Below are 19178 nucleotides of genomic sequence, written 5' to 3' on the forward strand. Positions count from 1 at the left end.
CCAGGATCACACAGCTAGTTAAGTGGTAAAGCCAGGATTGGAACCTAGTCAGTGTGATTCTGGAGCATGTATTCCTTCACTGCTATGCTTCTCCGTAACCCATATTTCTCTTGCTCTTATTCCCACCTGCTAATTCAGGACTCCTGATCCCCCAAAAGTTCGTGAGCAGTGTATCTTGGAGGTCTTAGTGATGTTTTGCACACACTCATAAACAAGCTCAGTTAACTATCACATTGTCTCTGCTGCTCTTCCATTCTTCCATTGCTCCAACCCTCCCTCTGTTTGTACGTCCACCAGGCACCCATATCTGCCAGGCCTGGCCTCTGCTTTATCTGGGTAGCTCCACATCCCCTGGGCATATTTTGCGGAGGACTGTTGCTGCTTAGACTGGGTTCAATGCATAAAAAAGTAGGAATCTACCACACTAATTCAGGATGTTAATAATGGGGGAAATTGTGCGTGGGGGAAGGGGGGAATTTATGGGAACTCTATACTTTCTGTTCAAGTTCCCTGTGAATCTAAAACTTCTTTTAAAGCAACTATTAATTTTTTTAAAATACAGGGACAAATGTCTTTTAATCCATTTTAGGGTTTTGCTTTTTCCATTTATGTATCAAAACTGCCATTTGTATACACGGTCTTACAGGGTTTTAGTAAAACAGTTCTTTCAGGTTTTGCCTGTAACATGACCTCCTAGTCACCCTCCAACCTCCTTCATTGGACTGAAGGGCTTGCTAACACATTCCAGTGACAAGCTTCATTGCTGGGATCTTCTCGATTCCCTTCCCTTAGAGCAAAGGCTATCCTGGGAAGACTCCAGCTTATTTAGATAAACTTCTGGAGTCTTCAGCCCTGCCAATTCTCCTGACCTGCCCATATGTGCAGAATTCAAGTGGTGGGCCCAGCCTGGAGCCCCTTCAAAAGGTGCCATCCTCACAAAGAAATGGGCGATTAAGAAAAGTATCAACTAGAGTTTCTCTAGTGTTTTGTTGATACCTTTCCTGGGCTCAGCTTTCAGTGACCTCCTGCTAAAAGTGCCTTTGTCCCCCCAAGAGCAATATCCTTGGCCTTGGCACACTGGCTATTATTGATTCACCCACACTGGACCTCCTGCATCCCTATAACAACTCCCTCAAGAATAAGCACCAGTGCACTTTCTGATTTAGGAAAGACTCTTTATTACCTTGGGAGCTGGCAGTTTCCATTGGCTCAAAAGCAAATAGATGGGGCTCTCCTGCCAGATAAGCAGATAATTCTTCAATGAGATTCTGACTGAAACTAGCCCTGCCTCTCTCTCCGGATGCCCAAAGAAGGTGGCTTTGGTGAAAGCATCTCCCCAGATCCGCTTGTGGCCTTCCCGTGAGTCCCAGTGGTGAAGGGTATAAGCAACAACCATACTCCAATTCCCTTTAACTGTCAGGTAGCCTAGTGCCTGGCCTAGACAGGACTAGATTCTTCTACCTCCTGTCTGCTGGTGCCGGTCTTGCTCTGACTTTGTTTTGAAGTGTTCCATCAGTCTAGGACAATGGAGTGCAAACTTTAGTGTTGTATGTAAAACTGGGAAGTCTGAATAAGCTTTATGGAAGAAGTACTATGGTTATAAGATGTTAACACTGGGGAAGGCTGGGGAAAGGGTGCATAGGACTTCCCTCTATGGTTCTTTGCAAACTTCTGTAAATCTGTAAAATGTTATTTATATAAAAATAAATTGATAGGGGCACCTGGGTGGCTCAGTCGGTTAAGCATCTGCCTTCAGCTCAGGTCATGGTCCCAGGGTCCTAGGATCAAGCCCCGCATCGGGCTCCCTGCTCAGCGGGGAACCTGCTTCTTACTCTCCCTCTGCCTGCCGCTCCCCCTGCTTGTGCTTTCTCTCTCTCCCTCTCTATCAAATAAATAAATAAATCTTTTAAAAATATTTATATTTAATATAAATTTAATATAAATTAATATAATTTAATATAAATTTAATATAAATTAATATAATTTAATATAAATTTAATATAATTTAAATATATAAAATATAAATATATATAAATATATAAAAATTAAATGTTACATGCATACATACATACATGATCTGGAATGCCAGAGATCTGGAGAATAGACTTCAGTGTAGGCATTTGAAAATTAATCCACAGGGATTAGCTAGTAGAGTCCATAAGGAATCCTCTGGGGAGTTTATTGAACATGAAGATTCTTGGGCCCCAGTTCCAGAGACTCTTGTTGAGCAGTGGTGATGGGTGGAAGAGATGGTAGGACTCTGTATGTACACATTCCTAAGATGATCCTCAGAGTCCACTTTGAGAAACACTGGTCCAGGGGGAGAACAGGCATCTAATACCTAAGCAATAATTTGAGGACTTGGAAAGCTTAAATTATTGCTTCAGTCTTCTAGACAAGGGCTGCTCCAACTGTAACAGTAACAGATTGGTGGACATGCTCTTGTTTTGTTTCTGGATGGAGTACCTTCTGGTTTCAGTAGCTCTCACAGTGCTCTCTGGTCACTGCCTTGAGGGGCTGGGTCTCTGACTGCACTGAGCATTAAAATCACGGGGATCTCTTTCCTTCCCTGCAGTTTTTCTTGGTACTGTAGTGTTTTATTTTTCCCCCTAGCAATTGTAACTGACTTGTTTATGCTTACCTTTGTCATACCAGGCATAAAATATTTTGGGCGGTGGAATGTGCCCACGAGCATTCTGAATGTTTGTCTAGGGGCCATCTGTCCTCTAGGAAACATGCTAACTACCTCCATTCATGGAAGTCTTCAATGCCATAGCTATGATTTTATATTCTTAGACCACCTCCACGTTCTTGTCATCAACCCACTGTCATCAATGAGTCTGTAATTCAGTGTTTATTTTGTACTTTTTCCTATAAGCTTCTAATGCCATGTCATCCTTCTCCCAAGTTAATTTACCAACAGTAAGAATTGGGAGAGCAATAATCTCTCTCTCTCCATCATTCCTTCTCAGCTCTCACAATAATGTTTCACCATACCTTCTGCTGTCACTTGCCCCCGTCTAGGCTGATTAGCTAAATCATGTCCTCTTGTCCCATTTTCACTGCCTTCTGCCCAGCTCCCCTACTGTCAACATTTACAAGTCCTTTCCCTTTCATTTCAATGGGTGTCTAAGTCCTTACTAGTCTCCTAATTACTAAATATTTTTTTCAGTTCTTGTTAAACAACCATTCAGATACAGATGGATTTGTAGTTTCGAAGCTATTGGGTAATGCTAGAGCAGAGTCCTGTGGACTTTCTATCATTTTCCCATTGCTTCTCTGCCCTATAGATCTAACCTTGCAACACCTCAGTGGCTCTAATCAGCCACGATCTAACCACAATTCAAAATTCTTTGATCTAGGGCACTGTAAATCCTCAAACACCCACAGCTTTCAGCATTGTGCAGCTTCTCTCGTGAGCTATATTGCCTCCTGAATTGCCTATTTCATAATCAGCCTGATCACCAGCAAAAAATTTTCCCAGGGAGCCAGGACAGGAGGGGAGGGACTTTGGATCAACCCAAATACAAATGCCATAGCTTCTCTTTTAGCTCTTGGAAAGTCTCCAAGTTTCTTTTGTTTCTTTGTGTTTTCTTACCTAACATTTATGATCCATAGATCCATACACCCTAATTTTAAAGCCCCTCTTCATGTGATACCATTTGAAGAAATTTATTTTACCACCATAGGAAGTTCACAGAAAATTGCAAGTTCCCACTCTCTGGTAGTTACGTCTAATTGTGGATGAGCAGTTTAAACCACTATCCAATTAGTTTCAACAATTTCTTCCCATTTGGGGGAGTTTTCCAAAGTAGTGTAGCCCGTGAGGCTGTCTGTTGCACATCACATTGTGTACTTAGCAGTTCAGCAGCCGTGGTGAGAACACATGCCTGATTCTATATGGTCTGGGGCACAGATGGACACAGGAGCAGCAGTACCAAACACTATGCTGTCTTCAGACTTACTTCTTCCTTTGCATGGCCAGGACCTTGTTACGAGGTCAAGTTCATGTGCTGGACTCCATCTCCCCTGAGTATGAGAGTCCTTTCCCGGTGAAGAATTCAGTCCCATGCAGCAAGCTTCTTACAGGCCAGCACTACTTTGCCAAGTGCGCTCTGATACACTTGAATCCCAATGGTTAACGTAGTAGCTTAGATTGAAGCTAGGATTCCCTTTTTGCCTTCCCCACACATGTGTATATATATTTTTAAACCTGTGTAGTTTTGTGGGGTTTTTTTAGATTTTATGTATTTATTTGAGAGAGAGAGCACGAGCAGGGGTGAGAGGGAGAGGGAGAAGCAGACTCTCCACTGAGCAGGGAGTTCGATGTGGGGCTCCATCCCAGGACCCTGAGGTCACGACCTGAGCCGAAGGCAGACTGAGCCACCCAGGTGCCCCCCTCCCCCACATATTTTTAAAAAGCAAAATTCTGAATGTGAGTCTCCAGAATTTAGTGTTTTCCTCTCAGGGCCCAAAACTTTCATCTCAATGTACTCTGATACCCTCGTTTATTTGGCACCCACCCCCTTCACTTTCCTCACAAGTCTTTGAATAATATAGGTTTGACTTCTCCCTACCCTTTAATCCCATCTTTCGAGGTCCATAAAAAGTCTCTGAAGCTCTAGCTGGCCTATTTCAGGAGAGACCATTTGATTACAAATTGGGGGGATAGCCCAGGGAAACAGAGAAGTGGCAGGGAATGAATGCAGATGCAGATCTCTGTCTGGTGATCTAGCACAGAGAGAGAATGGGAAAGGAGTGAACAGGTTAAGGGGAGGATCCAGAGTAGGGGAGCCGCCTGGAGCTGTAGCTAGAAGGTACACCAGGGAAGCAGCTTCTCTTTGAATGAATGTGTGACAGCCAGCTTTTCACCTCCTAGAACTCACCAGATGTCTCGGGCCAGGGAGAGCCCAAAGACGGTTCTTTCTGAGCAAGTCTCCATGTGATTCTCTCCGTCCTTTACAGCATCTGACCCACAGGACACATGCTCACCAGCACACGCGGAGATATGCACACACACAGTGACATAGAAGGCAAGCTTTACGAATGACTGTGAAAGAATATCCCATAGGCCCGAAGTTTTTCACTACCCCCTCTGACAATACCCAAGGATATTTAAACTAGGAGCATTTTGCTGTACAATTAGAAAGAATTAAATTTAAGATGCAAACATTTTTTAAGGCGTGAACAGCATGACTAATTCTTTTCCATTGTAAAGTCCAAATAATTGAGATCAGGCTCTTTCCCATTTAGCTAGGGGAAGGGATTAGAAAGTAGAAGGCACAGATATCTGAAGTCTTGAAGGGAAGAGAAATATCCAGAATTTCAAAGACATGTTGCCTTCTACTTAAAAATCTGTCCGGAAGGGACAAATGTGATCTTAGTGGAGAGATCTATTTCAGTAGGAGCAGAGGAACAGAAGCAAGGTTACAGCAAACGAGCAGTTATGAAATGAAAGCCGCCAGTGAAGACTCACTGAGGGAGGATGGCATTAAAAGGAAAGACAGACATGACTGCAGTGCAGACTGGGGCCAAGTGAAGGTTTTTTCCAAGATAAGTATAAAAAAAAAATTAAGGAACGTGTGGTTTTTGTCCTATTCCCATACCTATGTCTCTTTCTTCCAAAGGAATTCAGGCCTATAAATAATTCTCAAACTGTTTTTCACAAATGTAAATTTTCCATATTATAATGCAGTGCCCTAAAACGTACGAAAAAGAAAAGTCTTATAAACCACTTAGCTAAAAAAAAAGTTAGACAGATGCATCAGTTTTAGTAGAAGTCATATTAAAATTTATAATAAAGTCCCACATTATCTCAAATCCAGCCCGTGCCAAATAATTCCTGGCAAAGACCATACAGTAGCTGATGGGACAACTGTGTATTATAGGTCTCTGCAAAACAATCCCAGGCAGATTCTTTCCCGAGCAAATCACAAATTTTCAAGGCACAGTCTTTTCCTCTGAAACTAAAACGTCAAGTGTATTCCAGGATATTTTATAAAGTGATAGGCTGTCCTTCCTTGTCCTTATTTCCTTCCTTCTTTATGTATTGTGGCAAACTCTGCTGAGAAACGCTGAGCTACAAAAAAGCACTTCAACACTTAGCATTTAAATGAGGACTCTAACTGGGAATAAGCTGTATTCTTTCTCTGTTCTGTGGCCTCCAAGCAAAAGCTGCTAAGGAACAGCCCAAGCCACTGTTCCCAGAAAGCCTGGGATTACAGGAACCTCTTCCAGGATCGTTATGGAGGCAGAGAATTTTGTTTTGTTTGTTGATTTTGTTACTTTTGTCTCTGTAGTATAGGGTTTAGAAAATGTTCATGTTCTCAACTGCACTGATGAATACAATACCAGTTGATTTCAGGATCAAGAAGGTAGGTGTAGGGGTGCCTGGGTGGCTCAGTCGTTAAGCGTCTGCCTTCGGCTCAGGTCATGATCCCAGGATCCTGGGATCAAGCCCCGTGTCCGGCTCCCTGCTCGGCAGGAAGCCTGCTTCTCCCTCTCCCACTCCCCCTGCTTGTGTTCCTGCTCTCGCTATCTCTCTCTCTGTCAAATAAATAAATAAAATCTTTAAAAAAAAAAAAAAAAGAAGGTAGGTGTATATGGTAACTCTAAGAATTATCCTACAGAGCAACTAGGTGAAGAGTTCAAGCTGAGAAATTTGACAAGTTTTGGCACTTTAGTGTCATTTTTTACTATTTAATGGAACTGAATCTAAATAGATGGTAAAAATGTTCTGTCCTCAATCCAATCCAACTATCTACTTCTGCTGCCTTTGCTAATCAGCCACAGCTCAAACAGAAATAAACTCAAATATGTATTTGAATGAATTTTCTCTTTTTACTAATTTTTATTTTTGATTTTTCTCCCCAAGGGCAGCTGGTCATATCTGTATGTTCTCCAAGATTCACTCTAGTCACTGACTCTAGATCTCTCAGAGGCAGGATAGGAGATTTTTTTTTCCTATTGCTCCTCTTCCAATTTTAAACCATGGTAGTATTTAGAAGATTTAGACAAAGAGATACATGCAGTTGAAAATGTGACAGAAGGTATAGATGAAGCAAGATAAGCTAGTGGTTGGTAACTACTGAAGCAGAGTTTGGGTGGTTCATTAGATACTGTTCTCTCTCTCTTTGTTGAAAAAATGAAATTTTCCATAACATAAAATTAAACAATACACTACTTCTGAACCAATAATTTATGCAGTGTAGGCTCCACCAGACACCTTGGATTAACATGAAGAAATGTCAGACAGGATAATTTGGTTCACTATTTATTATCCTGGCTCCTGGTGTGGAATGGAATCTTTCAAGTCAGGTACGGTGAGCCTGAAGAGCTTGAGTAAAGGAAAAGGGCTGAGATTTATGGCAGCAAAAGAGAATTAGTTTTGAATGAAGAGGAAATCTCTCATAAGGCAGAATATTTAAGCTTGGCCTATAAAGCCTAAGAATTTCATCTATGGAGTTGTACAGAAAGACTGAACTACTGGCCCACTTACAGGGCCTCATGGAGATGACTGGAACACAGCCTCATACTGTGCTGGTTCCAGAGGGTGCTGAAGTTGGGGAAACAACCAAAAGTGAATTTGGACTGGTCAGGTAATGGTGAATTTAAGTGATCCCCTTATGGTCTGATTGCTCTTGGCTTAGAGATAACTCTGACCTAAGAAGCATACAGAGAAATGATAATGATCAATAACCAGAGCCTACAATAAAGATTGAGAAAAACAAGCCATAAAAGTTTGGCTTATAATGAGACTAGAGAATCTGTCCAAAGTGAATGGTGGTTTCTTTTGAGAGGCCCTCCGAGTGTAGATATATTTCAATGGGAGGCAATGGGGAATGTTATTTATGTGAACTGAGCTCAGTTTCCCCCAGGCTAGTCTTTTACTTAGGATAAAAAATCTGCTTTCTGCAAAGTGAGGGTTTATCCTAAGAAAAATTATATTGATCTCTCTCTCCTAGCCCTATGAATTCTCCTCTGCCTTTCTGATGGAGATAGAACAGAGTTCTTTCCTTCTTTTTCTTTCTTTCTTTTTAAAGATTTTATTTATTTATTTGAGAGAGAGAGAGAGAGCATAGAGGGAGAGGTAGAAGCAGACTCCTTGCTGAGCAGAGAACCCAATGCGGGGCTCAGGACCCTGAGATCATGACCTGAGCCAAAGGCAGATGCCCAACCGACTGAGCCACTCAGGTGCCCCTCTTTCTTTCCTTCTTTCTTCTTTCTTTCTTACTTTCTTTCTTTCTCCTTTCTTTCTTTCTTTCTTTCTTTCTTTCTTTCTTTCTTTCTTTCTTTCTTTCTTTCTTTCTCTCTTTCTCCTTCCTTCCTTCCTTCCTTCCCTCCTTTCAAGACCAACACTGTATGTTTATTCTCTACATCTCCCTGTCACATGTTTGAATTAGGGATCTTGGGGAATTTGTTTTTGCCTCTGCCTATTACTTTGAATGTAAGGGGAATCAAAAGTCAAAAGAGCTCTAAAGATTCCAAGTGTCTCTTTAAAAGCTGTTACATGAAAAACAATGAAATGGAGGGCACCACAATAATTCTTGGGTTCCTGCAGATCCTAAGATGTGCTACAAAAATGGGTCTTTATCCTTAGGAAAATATCGTCAGAGCTAGCTTTCTTAATGCTATACCGGAAACCTTAACATCACAGGCAGTACAGATAGTTTTTGAATGATCTTCAAATAAGCACAAGCCCACTACGTTGAAAAGAACAGGTAATTTGAGGTTTTTGGCAAAAGACGGTACACATGTAATCCAAATCAAAGAGCCTGCAGACAGTTTTCAGTGAGATGAAAGGAATGAAATAACAGAATGAAATAATATAAATTTGTTGGATAGGGGCGCCTGGGTGGCTCAGTCGTTAAGCGTCTGCCTTCAGCTCAGGTCATGATCCCAGGGTCCTGGGATGGAGCACCGCATCGGGCTCCCTGCTCGGCGGGAAGCCTGCTTCTCCCTCTCCCACTCCCCTTGCTTGTGTTCCCTCTCTCGCTGTGTCTCTCTCTGTCAAATAAATAAAATCTTTTTAAAAAATTTGTTGTATAATAAGTGTAAGATAATTTAAATAAGCTAACAGAACTAATTTTTTTAACATAAAAATACCAGTCAGGTACAAGCTTTTGTTTCTTAATGCCAGACTTCTAAATGTGGATCAGACTACTGTTAACATCATTAAAAATTCCCAGAAGAATTGGAGTGTCAGAGAAAGAAGGATGGCCACAGCAGGAAGGACCATGGTCCAGTGTTCTGGCTCCTGAGCTATGAATGTGGGCACGGAAAACCAAGCAAGGTCCTATCTGAAGCAGAAGGGCTTATTGGAGAAAAGCCATGAGTGCTGTTGATTCAAATTCCTGTCTTAACCACTGACAAGTTTTGTGTCTTTGGCCAGTTAGGTAGTGAACATGTACTAAGTGTTGGTTCACATTATCATTATTCCTGAGATAGATTTTGTCCCAGGATATGGGGCAGAGCCAAAGCTAATTCTAAATGACCCTTTTTCAGAAGACGATAGCAATGCAAAAGTAAGGACTTAAGTAAACCATGGAACCTTCTGCTTTTAAACTAGAAAATATGAAAAAGCTCTGAGAACTGATACCTACTTCTGGAAGTTTCTGAACTTAAGAAAAGATTAAGCTTAAATTAAGATTGAAGTTTCCTGTCATGGTCTTCCCTTATGTAAAATAGTTTACATGCAAAGGTCAGTTCAAAACACATTCGTCAGTAGGGCATAGTTCAGCCTGAGGCCTCAACAACCAAATTTTCTGTGTTCAAGTTCCATCTGGATCATTATCAGTTAGGTGATCTTGCCAAGTTATTTAAGATCTCTGGGCCTCAGTTCCCTCACCTGTAAAATGTAGATGACTATAGAATCTACTTTGGAGGATCAATATAAGGATTTGTAAAGCACTTACAACAGTGCCTGCCTACATAGCAAGTTACCCATTATTACAATTGTGGTTAATTTCCACATAAGAGACACAATGATAGATAAGGCAAGGTGTCTGATCCTAAAGGAGTTTCTGGGCTAGTGAAGAAGACAGATTCAAAAGCAGAATTCCAATAAAAGGTACCAAGTGCCACAGTGGCTTAACCTGCCACTGGATATAATGGGGCAGAGAGAAGAGGTAGCTAATTCAACCTGGGAAGCCTTCCAGGAGGAGGGAATACCTAAACTAAGTCTTCAAAGATGAGTAGATGGCAAGGTTCTAGTGGAATCTTTGGAATCTTTTAGCCAAAAAACATTTCACCCAAAATGTGAACAAATAAAATCCTTTCTAAATGTCTTAACTGATTTTAATAATAGTAAACATCAAGCAGATTAAGAGAACTTGATCATATCAGTTGGAAAAGAAAAAAAGCTAAGAGTAAATTGAGCCCAGGAAAAAGGGATTTGTATTTATAGTCCCAAGAGAGAATAGCATTGCCTAATATATAGCATTAAACCAATTGTCCCAGGTGGGAAAAAGAGAAAAAAGTAAACTCTTTCCATGGAAGAGAGAGGGTTTGGATTGAAACTCCTTTTCTTCTGATCCTTTTTTAAGGAGATCCTTCTTTGTGTCATATTATCATCCACATGCACAAAATAAACACGCATCATGGAGCATCTGCCCTATTTAAACAAACTGGTTTTGTAAGAAAAGCTGTAATGAAGTGTCTCTTCCCAGGACCTCCTAGCCTTTGTAAATGATGATGATGATAGTAATAAATATTGTTAACTAATTAATTATTATTAGCTAACTTATTTTTATTCATGGCAGGAAGTATAGAGACTCTGAAAGTAAAAATGTGGGGCTCAAGTTGTTGACAAATCAATGACAAAACTGGGAATTAAACTTCTGTGATCATGTCTCAAGCCCTTAGAAGGACCTCCAACAGTGCAACTACTAACCTAATCCCCCTAGGAGTTACCCCATGAATCCCAAGTCTTTTCATGGGTTATGAATTTTTTTATTGATCAGGGAAGCTATTGGTATGTGACCCTTTGATACTGGCATATTATTTTCCAGATTCCAAAGGAACTTTCACTTACCTTTTATTTCCCTAACATCAGAGATGCCCAGCCTCTCTGAGGATGAGAATTTCTTTTTAATGTAACAAAGTTTAGTGCATCCTCACTTGATTGCACTTGTTCTTTTGTATCTGTTAGTGAAAAAACTTAGCAGAAACTTGACAACAAATGATCATGAATTCAGTAATTTTAAGTGTGTATTTTATTGTTCATAATATACATTTGAAAAATAGTAGCACATGTATGTGGAGAATAATTTTAGCTATAGATGATGCTTGGAGAGGGTATGGATGCAAGACAACCCCCCTACATTCACTGAAGCCCTTGCTGATCAGGGGTTCTGCAAGTCATTATCAGGTGAAATTTCACAGAAATTCATAGAAAGGTCATAGAAAGGTTACTTTAAATACATAAATGTAGCTAACCAAGGAACAGTGTATTTCAAAAGCTGCCTTAAAACCCAAAGATTTTCAATAAATTCTTGCTCTACCGCAGAAAAGAAACTGACTCTGTTTAAATGCTTTGGAAAGAATGAGAGCAGAGCCATAGTTAACCTCTGTGTTCCAGTGCATCTTTCTGATTTGGTCATCAAGTTGGGCGGGTGGAGGAGAGAGAGAAAAAGGAGAAATGGGCAGAATTGGGCAAAACCTAGGATCATTATGAGACATCATTTGAAGTAAAATGAAGGCAACAGTTAAGGAAAAACGTGTTCTAGGCCCATTCATGCCAGATGAGTGAGTGTCCTGGAAATGAAAAGTCAAATTGGCTCATCTCTGGCCACCATTATAACCATCACTATCTGCTTAGCTGTATCACACATTCCCATTCTCTTTTTTGGGAGCCATTGGGATTAAGGAAAACAGATTCAAAGAAAATATTTTTCTCCAGTTACTAAAGGATAATTCTCAGGAGTGTCCCAACAAGAAGAAACGGTGGAGAATGCTTTTTTAAAAAATTTCCAGTCATCTTGCCTTGAGAACCCTAGCAAAACTACATGTTGTAAGTGAGTGTCATCTTTATTTCCTCCTTTCAAGCCCAAGAGCTTCTGTTGATGGACTTTTTTGACAGTAATTTCAGGCAAGCCTACAATTGAACAGCCAAGCAGAAATTGTGGTTCTCTATTTGTTAAATGCTTTTGAGGTCCTTACATAAAAGGCTGATAATGAAGTATTAAGAGAAGCATCTGAAAGGCTGTGGTTGGTCAAATTTCTCTGCATGGCACAAAGGGGAAGATGACCTTATGCAGAACCCTGATAGTTCCATTATAAGAATAATCAAGACTTAATGTTAAATGTAAAAATCACTCTTCAAATGCTACCAAAAGCAGACCCTTGGCGAAGTGTAAATGTTTAATTCAAATTAGGGCTTACAGAGAAAAAGCAATTAAAATCTCATTGCATTATACAAGAGATTTGTACTTTTTCTCCTCAAAGTCAGGCAAGGCAAGAAGGGGTTCTTAAACCCTGTTTTTAAATTAGAACTTTCTTTCACATCTCTTTTTTCTTTTTTCTTTTTGAATCCAGACACTTGAATTTGGACAGACAAGCAACCCAGCCACCTTTCAGTGTGGCTCTGTCAGTATTGGAATGAAATGAACATGACCCCCTCCAGCAGGGAAGGAACACACAGTAAAGGTATTTTTTACAGAACAATTCTTCACACTGCCCTGGTGACTGGGGAAAGGAATCTCGTGTTTCTCTTTTGCTGATACTGAAGCAGCTGAAGAATACCATGAACATAAGTAGAAATGCTCTGAAATAGTCTCCGCTCCCTTTTGTCTTTTTGTTCTCATGAGAGGAAAAAAGAGAGACTTTTTTTTGAACGTGAAATATTTAATTAAAATGCCAGTTAAAAATTGACCAATTATTTGGTAGTTCATTTCGTAATTGGAGGTGTTGCAAATGACTGCCTTGACTTGCAAATCATTGTATAAATTTGGCGTATTTCTTAACCAACTCTCTCATAAAGATGGCTATACTAGCTTATGATAAGAATACGTTCTTGGCACAGGAAGCTGATTTCAGCAAAGAAATCCCTATCCTTGCTTCATCAACAGTTTATGTAGCAATTGGATTCATACCTTGGTTAAATGGTCACAATGCAAACTGATAAAGAAAGAGACTGCGCTTATATATCTCAGTGTATCTCCAAACACCCTAGTAACCTGCACTTCCCAGGTCTTTCTTTTGTATCTCATTGCGTAGTTACTTGTTAACATTTCCGTGTATAGATACTTTATGTGATTTCCAAGAGCTAAACAAAACTGACAATAATACCACCTATCATTTGTGAGGTGGTTTATAGTTCCCAAAGCACTTTCATCAACATTGCCTCATTTTCTGAGCATTTTCTGAGCAATTTGTAAATTGTATACATTACATAAATTTGTAGAAAGTTTAGATTTCTAAAATATTTTATCTCAAATATGTTTGTTAACCCAATACCAACTCAACAGATCAAGCTAATTTTTATCTCTAAGACACGATGATGTGAGTAGTTACTTGGAATATTCTGAAAAAAGTGAAGTCAGAAAGTGCAAAGTAAGATCCCATTGTATTTTGTCTCCAGCCTTCACCTCAAAGATCAGATTCAAACACAGTAGAACTTGCTTTGAACCACCTTCCTTTTCTCCACAATGCTGACATCAGGATTTGGTAAAAAAAAAAAAAAGGGGGGGGGCTACTGTCCATTTCTCCCAAAACCACTTAGAATATTTGTGGTACAGCAATTTATTAATCTATTTTTAAATCTATTATTTTATTAGTCAGGGTCCTAAAGATTTACTGAAATCAGCCATAAATTTAGGAAGAGCCCCTACTCCATAGAACAGTTTTTCCTAGGAGAGATCCCAACTCTTCCTACATTTCAGGAAATGAAAAAGAGCTCTCTCCCATATATTACATACATTTACCTAGTCCCAGTTCCAGGTAGGAGTCCAGGTTACTTACCAGGTGTAGCTGAGTCGGAGGATACAGGTGAAAAGGAAGATACACACAGAAGGCTTCGTAAGCAACATAATCCTCTGGCGCAACAGAGATAGAAAATTCTAAAAACTTGGGAGACAGACAAGATGGGGAAATATACTCCTCAGTGGTAGTGGGATGGAATTCTCCTCAAGTCCCAACTTTCGTGGTGTGTAAGCGATCCCAAACAGAGTTAAGGGGAGGTGAAATGGAGCTGCCAAACTTCCAAAGAAGAGATTATCTACTTAATTAAAGTTTTTTTTTTCCCCTTCTAAGTCCTTCAGCCAATCAGAACTCAAGTGCCAGAGAAAGATTGAGTCGATCAAAAGAACACTCCAGGATCCTCCCAGACAAATGCAGAAGAAGGAGACGAGGAAAAGGGGACAAAGCGAGGAACACGGAGAAAGAGGACAAAGAAAGAAGGGGGGGAGGAAAAGAGACATAGCAAATCCCCTCCACATAATCACCGCTTGGGGTTTCTCTCCTCCCTCTTGCCTATGCCCTCCCGCCCCACCACAACCTCCCCCACCCACGCACACTCACCCGCAGACTCAGACACACAGGGAGGAGAGCCTGGTCCCCAAGGGGATTTAGAAGGGACTGTGCTTTCCCGGTTGTCCTTTGTAGGGCTTTGAGCCTTAATCTGCATTCAGAGTAGCTTTCTTCAGAGAAAAATATACCATGCACTGGGTGAACCTCAGCCCTCTGATTTGAGAATGTGGGGGATTCAACCCAACCACCTCTGTAAGTTAGAAAGAAGCTTGGGCTACTTTAGGGAACCTGATGGTTTCTTCCTTTCAACTTTTCCATGGAACACTTACTTGTTGAACACCTATTACATTCTCAAACCGACGCTAGGCATCACGGACATTTTAAAAAGACAAAACATGATTTCTGTCCTCGAGACATTTATAGCCCAGTAAGGTGGTAATATAAGAATGTAATTTAATAAGGTATTAAGTTGCTTCAAACTGACTATAAATCATATAGGCTTATTTAGGGAAGGTTTTCTAAAGAGGGTAGAATTTGAACTTAAAATTCATAAATTTAGGAAGAGCCCCTACTCTTCCTAAAGGGTTGAGATTTCAGTAGGTAGCCAAAACCCTACCCTCTTAAAACTCTGGTGGTGAAACAAGTAGGGCACTGAAGCTTCTTGCTCACACATCTCTGAGTTGCTGTCCCTTTTGTCCGCTAGAGAGGAAGGGTCACCTCAGTCACAGTTCTGGGGTCCTCAAAGGGCCCCCAACTTACTTGCACGTGGCCACATCTCCTGGACTGGCATCCACATGGCCTTTCCTGAGGGCTCCCCAGAGGCAATGGTCTGTCTTTGTTCTCTTCCTTTTATCCTTGTTGCTGGCTCTTCAGAACCCTTTCCAGCCAGGTCTACACGGGCAAACTCAACTGGAAAAGAAAGAATTATCAGATTAATTCATTGTCAGATTATTCAGGCTGGATGATTGAGGGCTCTTGACCTGAGTATTTTGACTAATTTGTTGTCCACCTGGAATCTTCCAGACCAGGCCTTTATTTGTGATTCCTAAGTGTGACATAAGCTTAGTAGATTTTGACTTCCACTCAACCTTAGGTCCTTCGTTCTCTCTTCTTTTCCCCCTCAGCCTTATTGAGGTATGATTGACAAAAATTGTATAAATTTAAGGTGTACAATGTGATGTTTTGATACATGTATATATTATATTGTGAAATGATTGCCACAATCAAGTTAATTCACACATCTATCACCTCACACGGTTACTGTGTGTGTGTGTGGTGAGGAAATTTAAAATCTGCTGTCTTAGCACCTTTCAAGTACACAATACAGTATTATTAACTATAGTCACCATGCTGTACATTTGATTGCCAGAACTTATTCATCTTACAACTAAAAGTTTGTACCCTCCTAGATCTTTCTGTCCTTTGTCATTCAGAAAGGGAGCAACCAGGGGCACCTGGGTGGCTCAGTCATTAAGCATTTGACTCCTCAGATTCCCAGTTTGAGCTCAAGCCTCTGACTCTCGGTTTAGGCTCAGGTTGTGATCTCGGATTTCTGGGATGGAGCCCCACATTTCTTGGCTCAGAGGGGAGTCTGCTTCCCTTGGTTCAGCGGGGAGTCTGCTTCCCCTCTCCGTCTGCCCCCCCTTCTCTCTCTCTCTCAAATAAATAAATAAATCTTTAAAAAAGAAAGAAAGGAAGGAAGGAAGGAAGGAAGGAAGGAAGGAAGGAAGGAAGAAAGCAGCCAAGTCTATTTAAGACCTAGAGTCAAGTCCTAGGAAGGTAAAGAGTAATGACTCCTGAATTTCAATCTTGACTTCTTCCCTGACAACATTAGGGACAAAGTTCTTTCCATTTACTTGACTAGGGAATTAATTCCCAGGGGATAGAAAAAACTTATAGGAGGTAGAACACACTTGGGTGATTTTTTTGTGAAAAGAGAGTTAATTTAAAACAAGTTTCTTGATGCACTCCCCCACTATCTCAGAATTTTTTCCCACAAAGGGAAAATTTAATACCCTTATCTTTTGTACAAAATTAATGCATTCGTATTGTAAAATTTTAAACATGACAAAAATACATAAGGAGTGCAAATCCTCTTTGATGACCCACCTCCTACTCTGCAGTCCAGTATAACAACTGCTAAGTTTTAGATGATCTTATAGGTTTTAAATTATGCATGTATGAATATAAATATGTATGTAAAATTTTCACCAAAATGGGATTATATAGATTATATTTTGCAAGTTGCTTTTCTCATTTAATAATATATTTTGCAGCTTTCTATATTAGGGCCTAAAGATCTCTCTTTTTTTTCCAAGGAGGAAGATTATATAAATTGTCAGGTGTATAAATTGTCAGCACCCTTGTTTTGCAGAATATTTGGGTTGTTTTCAGCTTAGCAAAAGAATTGGCAACTTTTAATTTATTCCAATTTGGACTTAAGTGTTGCTGGGGGTTTTTTCATGGTTATATTTTATTTTATTTTTCTTTAAGTGTTGCTGCTTTGATCACCTTGATACTGGAGAATAGAGTTATCTCAGTGTCTTAGGTACAATGGATTATATATAAATTTATGAGTTCCATAGTACTTCATGTTTGTTTTCAACTTTAGAACCTTCTATTTTTTTTTCTTTTTGTACCTCTTAATCCCCTTTACCTATTTGACTCTTCCCCCCACTCCCCTCCCCTCTGACAACCACCAGTTTGTTCTCTGTATTCCTGAGTCTGTTTCTGGTTTGTTTGTTTTTTTGTTATGGGTTTTTATAAGATTCCATTTTGAAAACTGAGATATAATTGACATATAACCTTGTGTAAGTTTAATGTGTACAATGCGTTGGTCTGATACATTACAATCTGATTACCATTAGCTAACACCTCTGTCACTTCACATAATTATCATTTCTTCTTCATGGTGAAAACACTTAAGATCTAGTCTCTTAGCAACTTTGAGGTTTATATAATTTTCTCAATCTCTCATCTTCTCTAAATCCTATGACTGGAATTTCCTCTTGATGACCTCAAATAGAAGGTTCTATGTAAAAACAAACTGCACTTACATAATTCCTCTAAAAATGAACTACATTACATTACTTAAGAACTTTTAATATTATAGATATTTGAAACAAGATGTTTTTAGGTTTCCTGGAATTTTATACCAACAATTGATATATCAAAGCATTTTACAATCAAATTTCTGAATCTTCTTCTACCCTAGTTTATCTGAAGATAAGATGTTTGCTTGCTACTATCCTTTTAGACCTAAAAATGTGGAAATAAAGGCACAGGGCAAAAAAGCAATATACTAAATGCTCTTAAGTAGGAAACATTTTTAAAAATGATTTTATTTATTTATTTATTTATTTATTTATTTATTTATTTATTTGAAGGAAAGAGAGAGAGAGCAGGGGGAGGGCAGAAGGAGAGGGAGAGAGAGAATCTCAAGCAGACACCACTCTGAGCACAGAGCCCAACTCAGGGCTTGATCCCATAACCCGGAGATCATGAGCTGAGCCAAAATCAAGAGTCAGATGCTTAACCCACAGAGCCACCCAGACACCCGAGTGGTAAACTCTTTTAAATGATTATTAATGTCCTAACACTCTGCTATATTTTTTTACTCCTACTTAAATCTCTTTGATAGTGGTACATTTGCTTTGTTGTACTTTTTCCCGAGAAAACATAGAAATGTTCATTTGTCTCTATACTTAATTGGCAAAAACTTAATGGTCTGTGATGCATCAAGCCCTGGGTAAGACCCTGAATTATAATCATAGAGAAGTCTGTCACCACATTTATAGTCTGGAAGAAACAGACCAGTAAACACTCAGAAGTGTTAAGGGAAAGAAGTGCATGAGGTGCTAGAGAAGCATAGCAGCTGGGCACCTAAGGAAACAGGGCAGAGCAGACAGGCTTCTGAGCATATGTAAAGAGTGGGGGGAGTCCAAAAACTAAACAAGAGTTCATCAGTAGTCACAAGGAGGAAGGGGGTTCCACACAGAAGGAATAACAGATCTGTTAAGCAGCGGGGTACATGTGGAGAACTGTGGGTAGTTCTCTGTGGCCCTAGTGTGGGTGATGTGACATGGAGATAGAAGGAAGGCCAGAGGATTGGGTAGGATGCAGGTGGGGCGGGACCTTGTGCTGAGGAGTTTGGATTGTATCCTGAAGGCCACTGGAAACCACCAAAGGGTGATAAGCGGGTGTGTGACATAAAATTTGTATACCAGAAGGATTATTTTTTTGGCAATGATGGATGAGACTAGAGGCAGAGACAATTTAGGGCCAGTTGCAGAAATCCAAGTGAGAAGAGACAAATACTGATCCATGTTAAGTGAATGAAAGAGGATGCAATTAGCTCTTTATTACAATAGAGGCCACTGTGATTGAATATATGCCTGGCACTTCAGGTTTATTAAGTTTTCAATATTTATTTGTTAATTTATTTGTTAATTTATTTGTTAATTTATTTGTTAATACTTTAATCTATTGTTTTCCAGAGTATTTTTTTTTAATCTATTCTAAAGTTGATCTGTGGACAGGGGCACCTGGGTGCCTCAGTTGGTTAAGTGTCTGACCCTTGATTTTGGCTCAGGTTATGATCTCAGGGTTGTGAGACAGAGCTCCGAATTGGGCTCCGTGCTGGCCATGGAGCCTGCTTAAGATTCTCTCTCTCCCTCTGCTCCCCCGCTCCACCCCACTCTCTCTCTCTCTCT

The 19178-nt window shown here is 40.0% G+C and overlaps 1 protein-coding gene across 3 annotated transcripts in view; it reads left to right on the plus strand.

Annotated features, from left to right (window-relative positions):
* The window catches only part of SEC31B (SEC31 homolog B, COPII component), a 61938-nt gene extending 45759 nt beyond the window's left edge, over window positions 1–16179 (plus strand). The window contains exons 26-28 of one of the 3 annotated variants that reach the window (XR_014146215.1): window positions 298–408; window positions 11900–12014; window positions 12535–13302. Coding sequence is in view for 2 of the 3 variants with exons in the window: in XM_081823637.1 (XP_081679763.1) it covers window positions 298–408; window positions 12535–12606 (183 nt within the window). In the remaining variant the exon portion in view is untranslated. Of the gene's footprint in view, window positions 1–297; window positions 409–11899; window positions 12015–12534; window positions 13303–14250 lie in introns of those variants that run through there. The other 2 variants (XM_081823637.1, XM_081823640.1) reach the window with 2 other exon arrangements.
* Window positions 16180–19178: the final 2999 nt, after the last annotated feature.

This window comes from Leptonychotes weddellii, chromosome 6, assembly GCF_054177405.1.
Source record: "Leptonychotes weddellii isolate Sample4059 chromosome 6, ASM5417740v2, whole genome shotgun sequence".
NCBI lineage: Eukaryota > Metazoa > Chordata > Mammalia > Carnivora > Phocidae > Leptonychotes > Leptonychotes weddellii.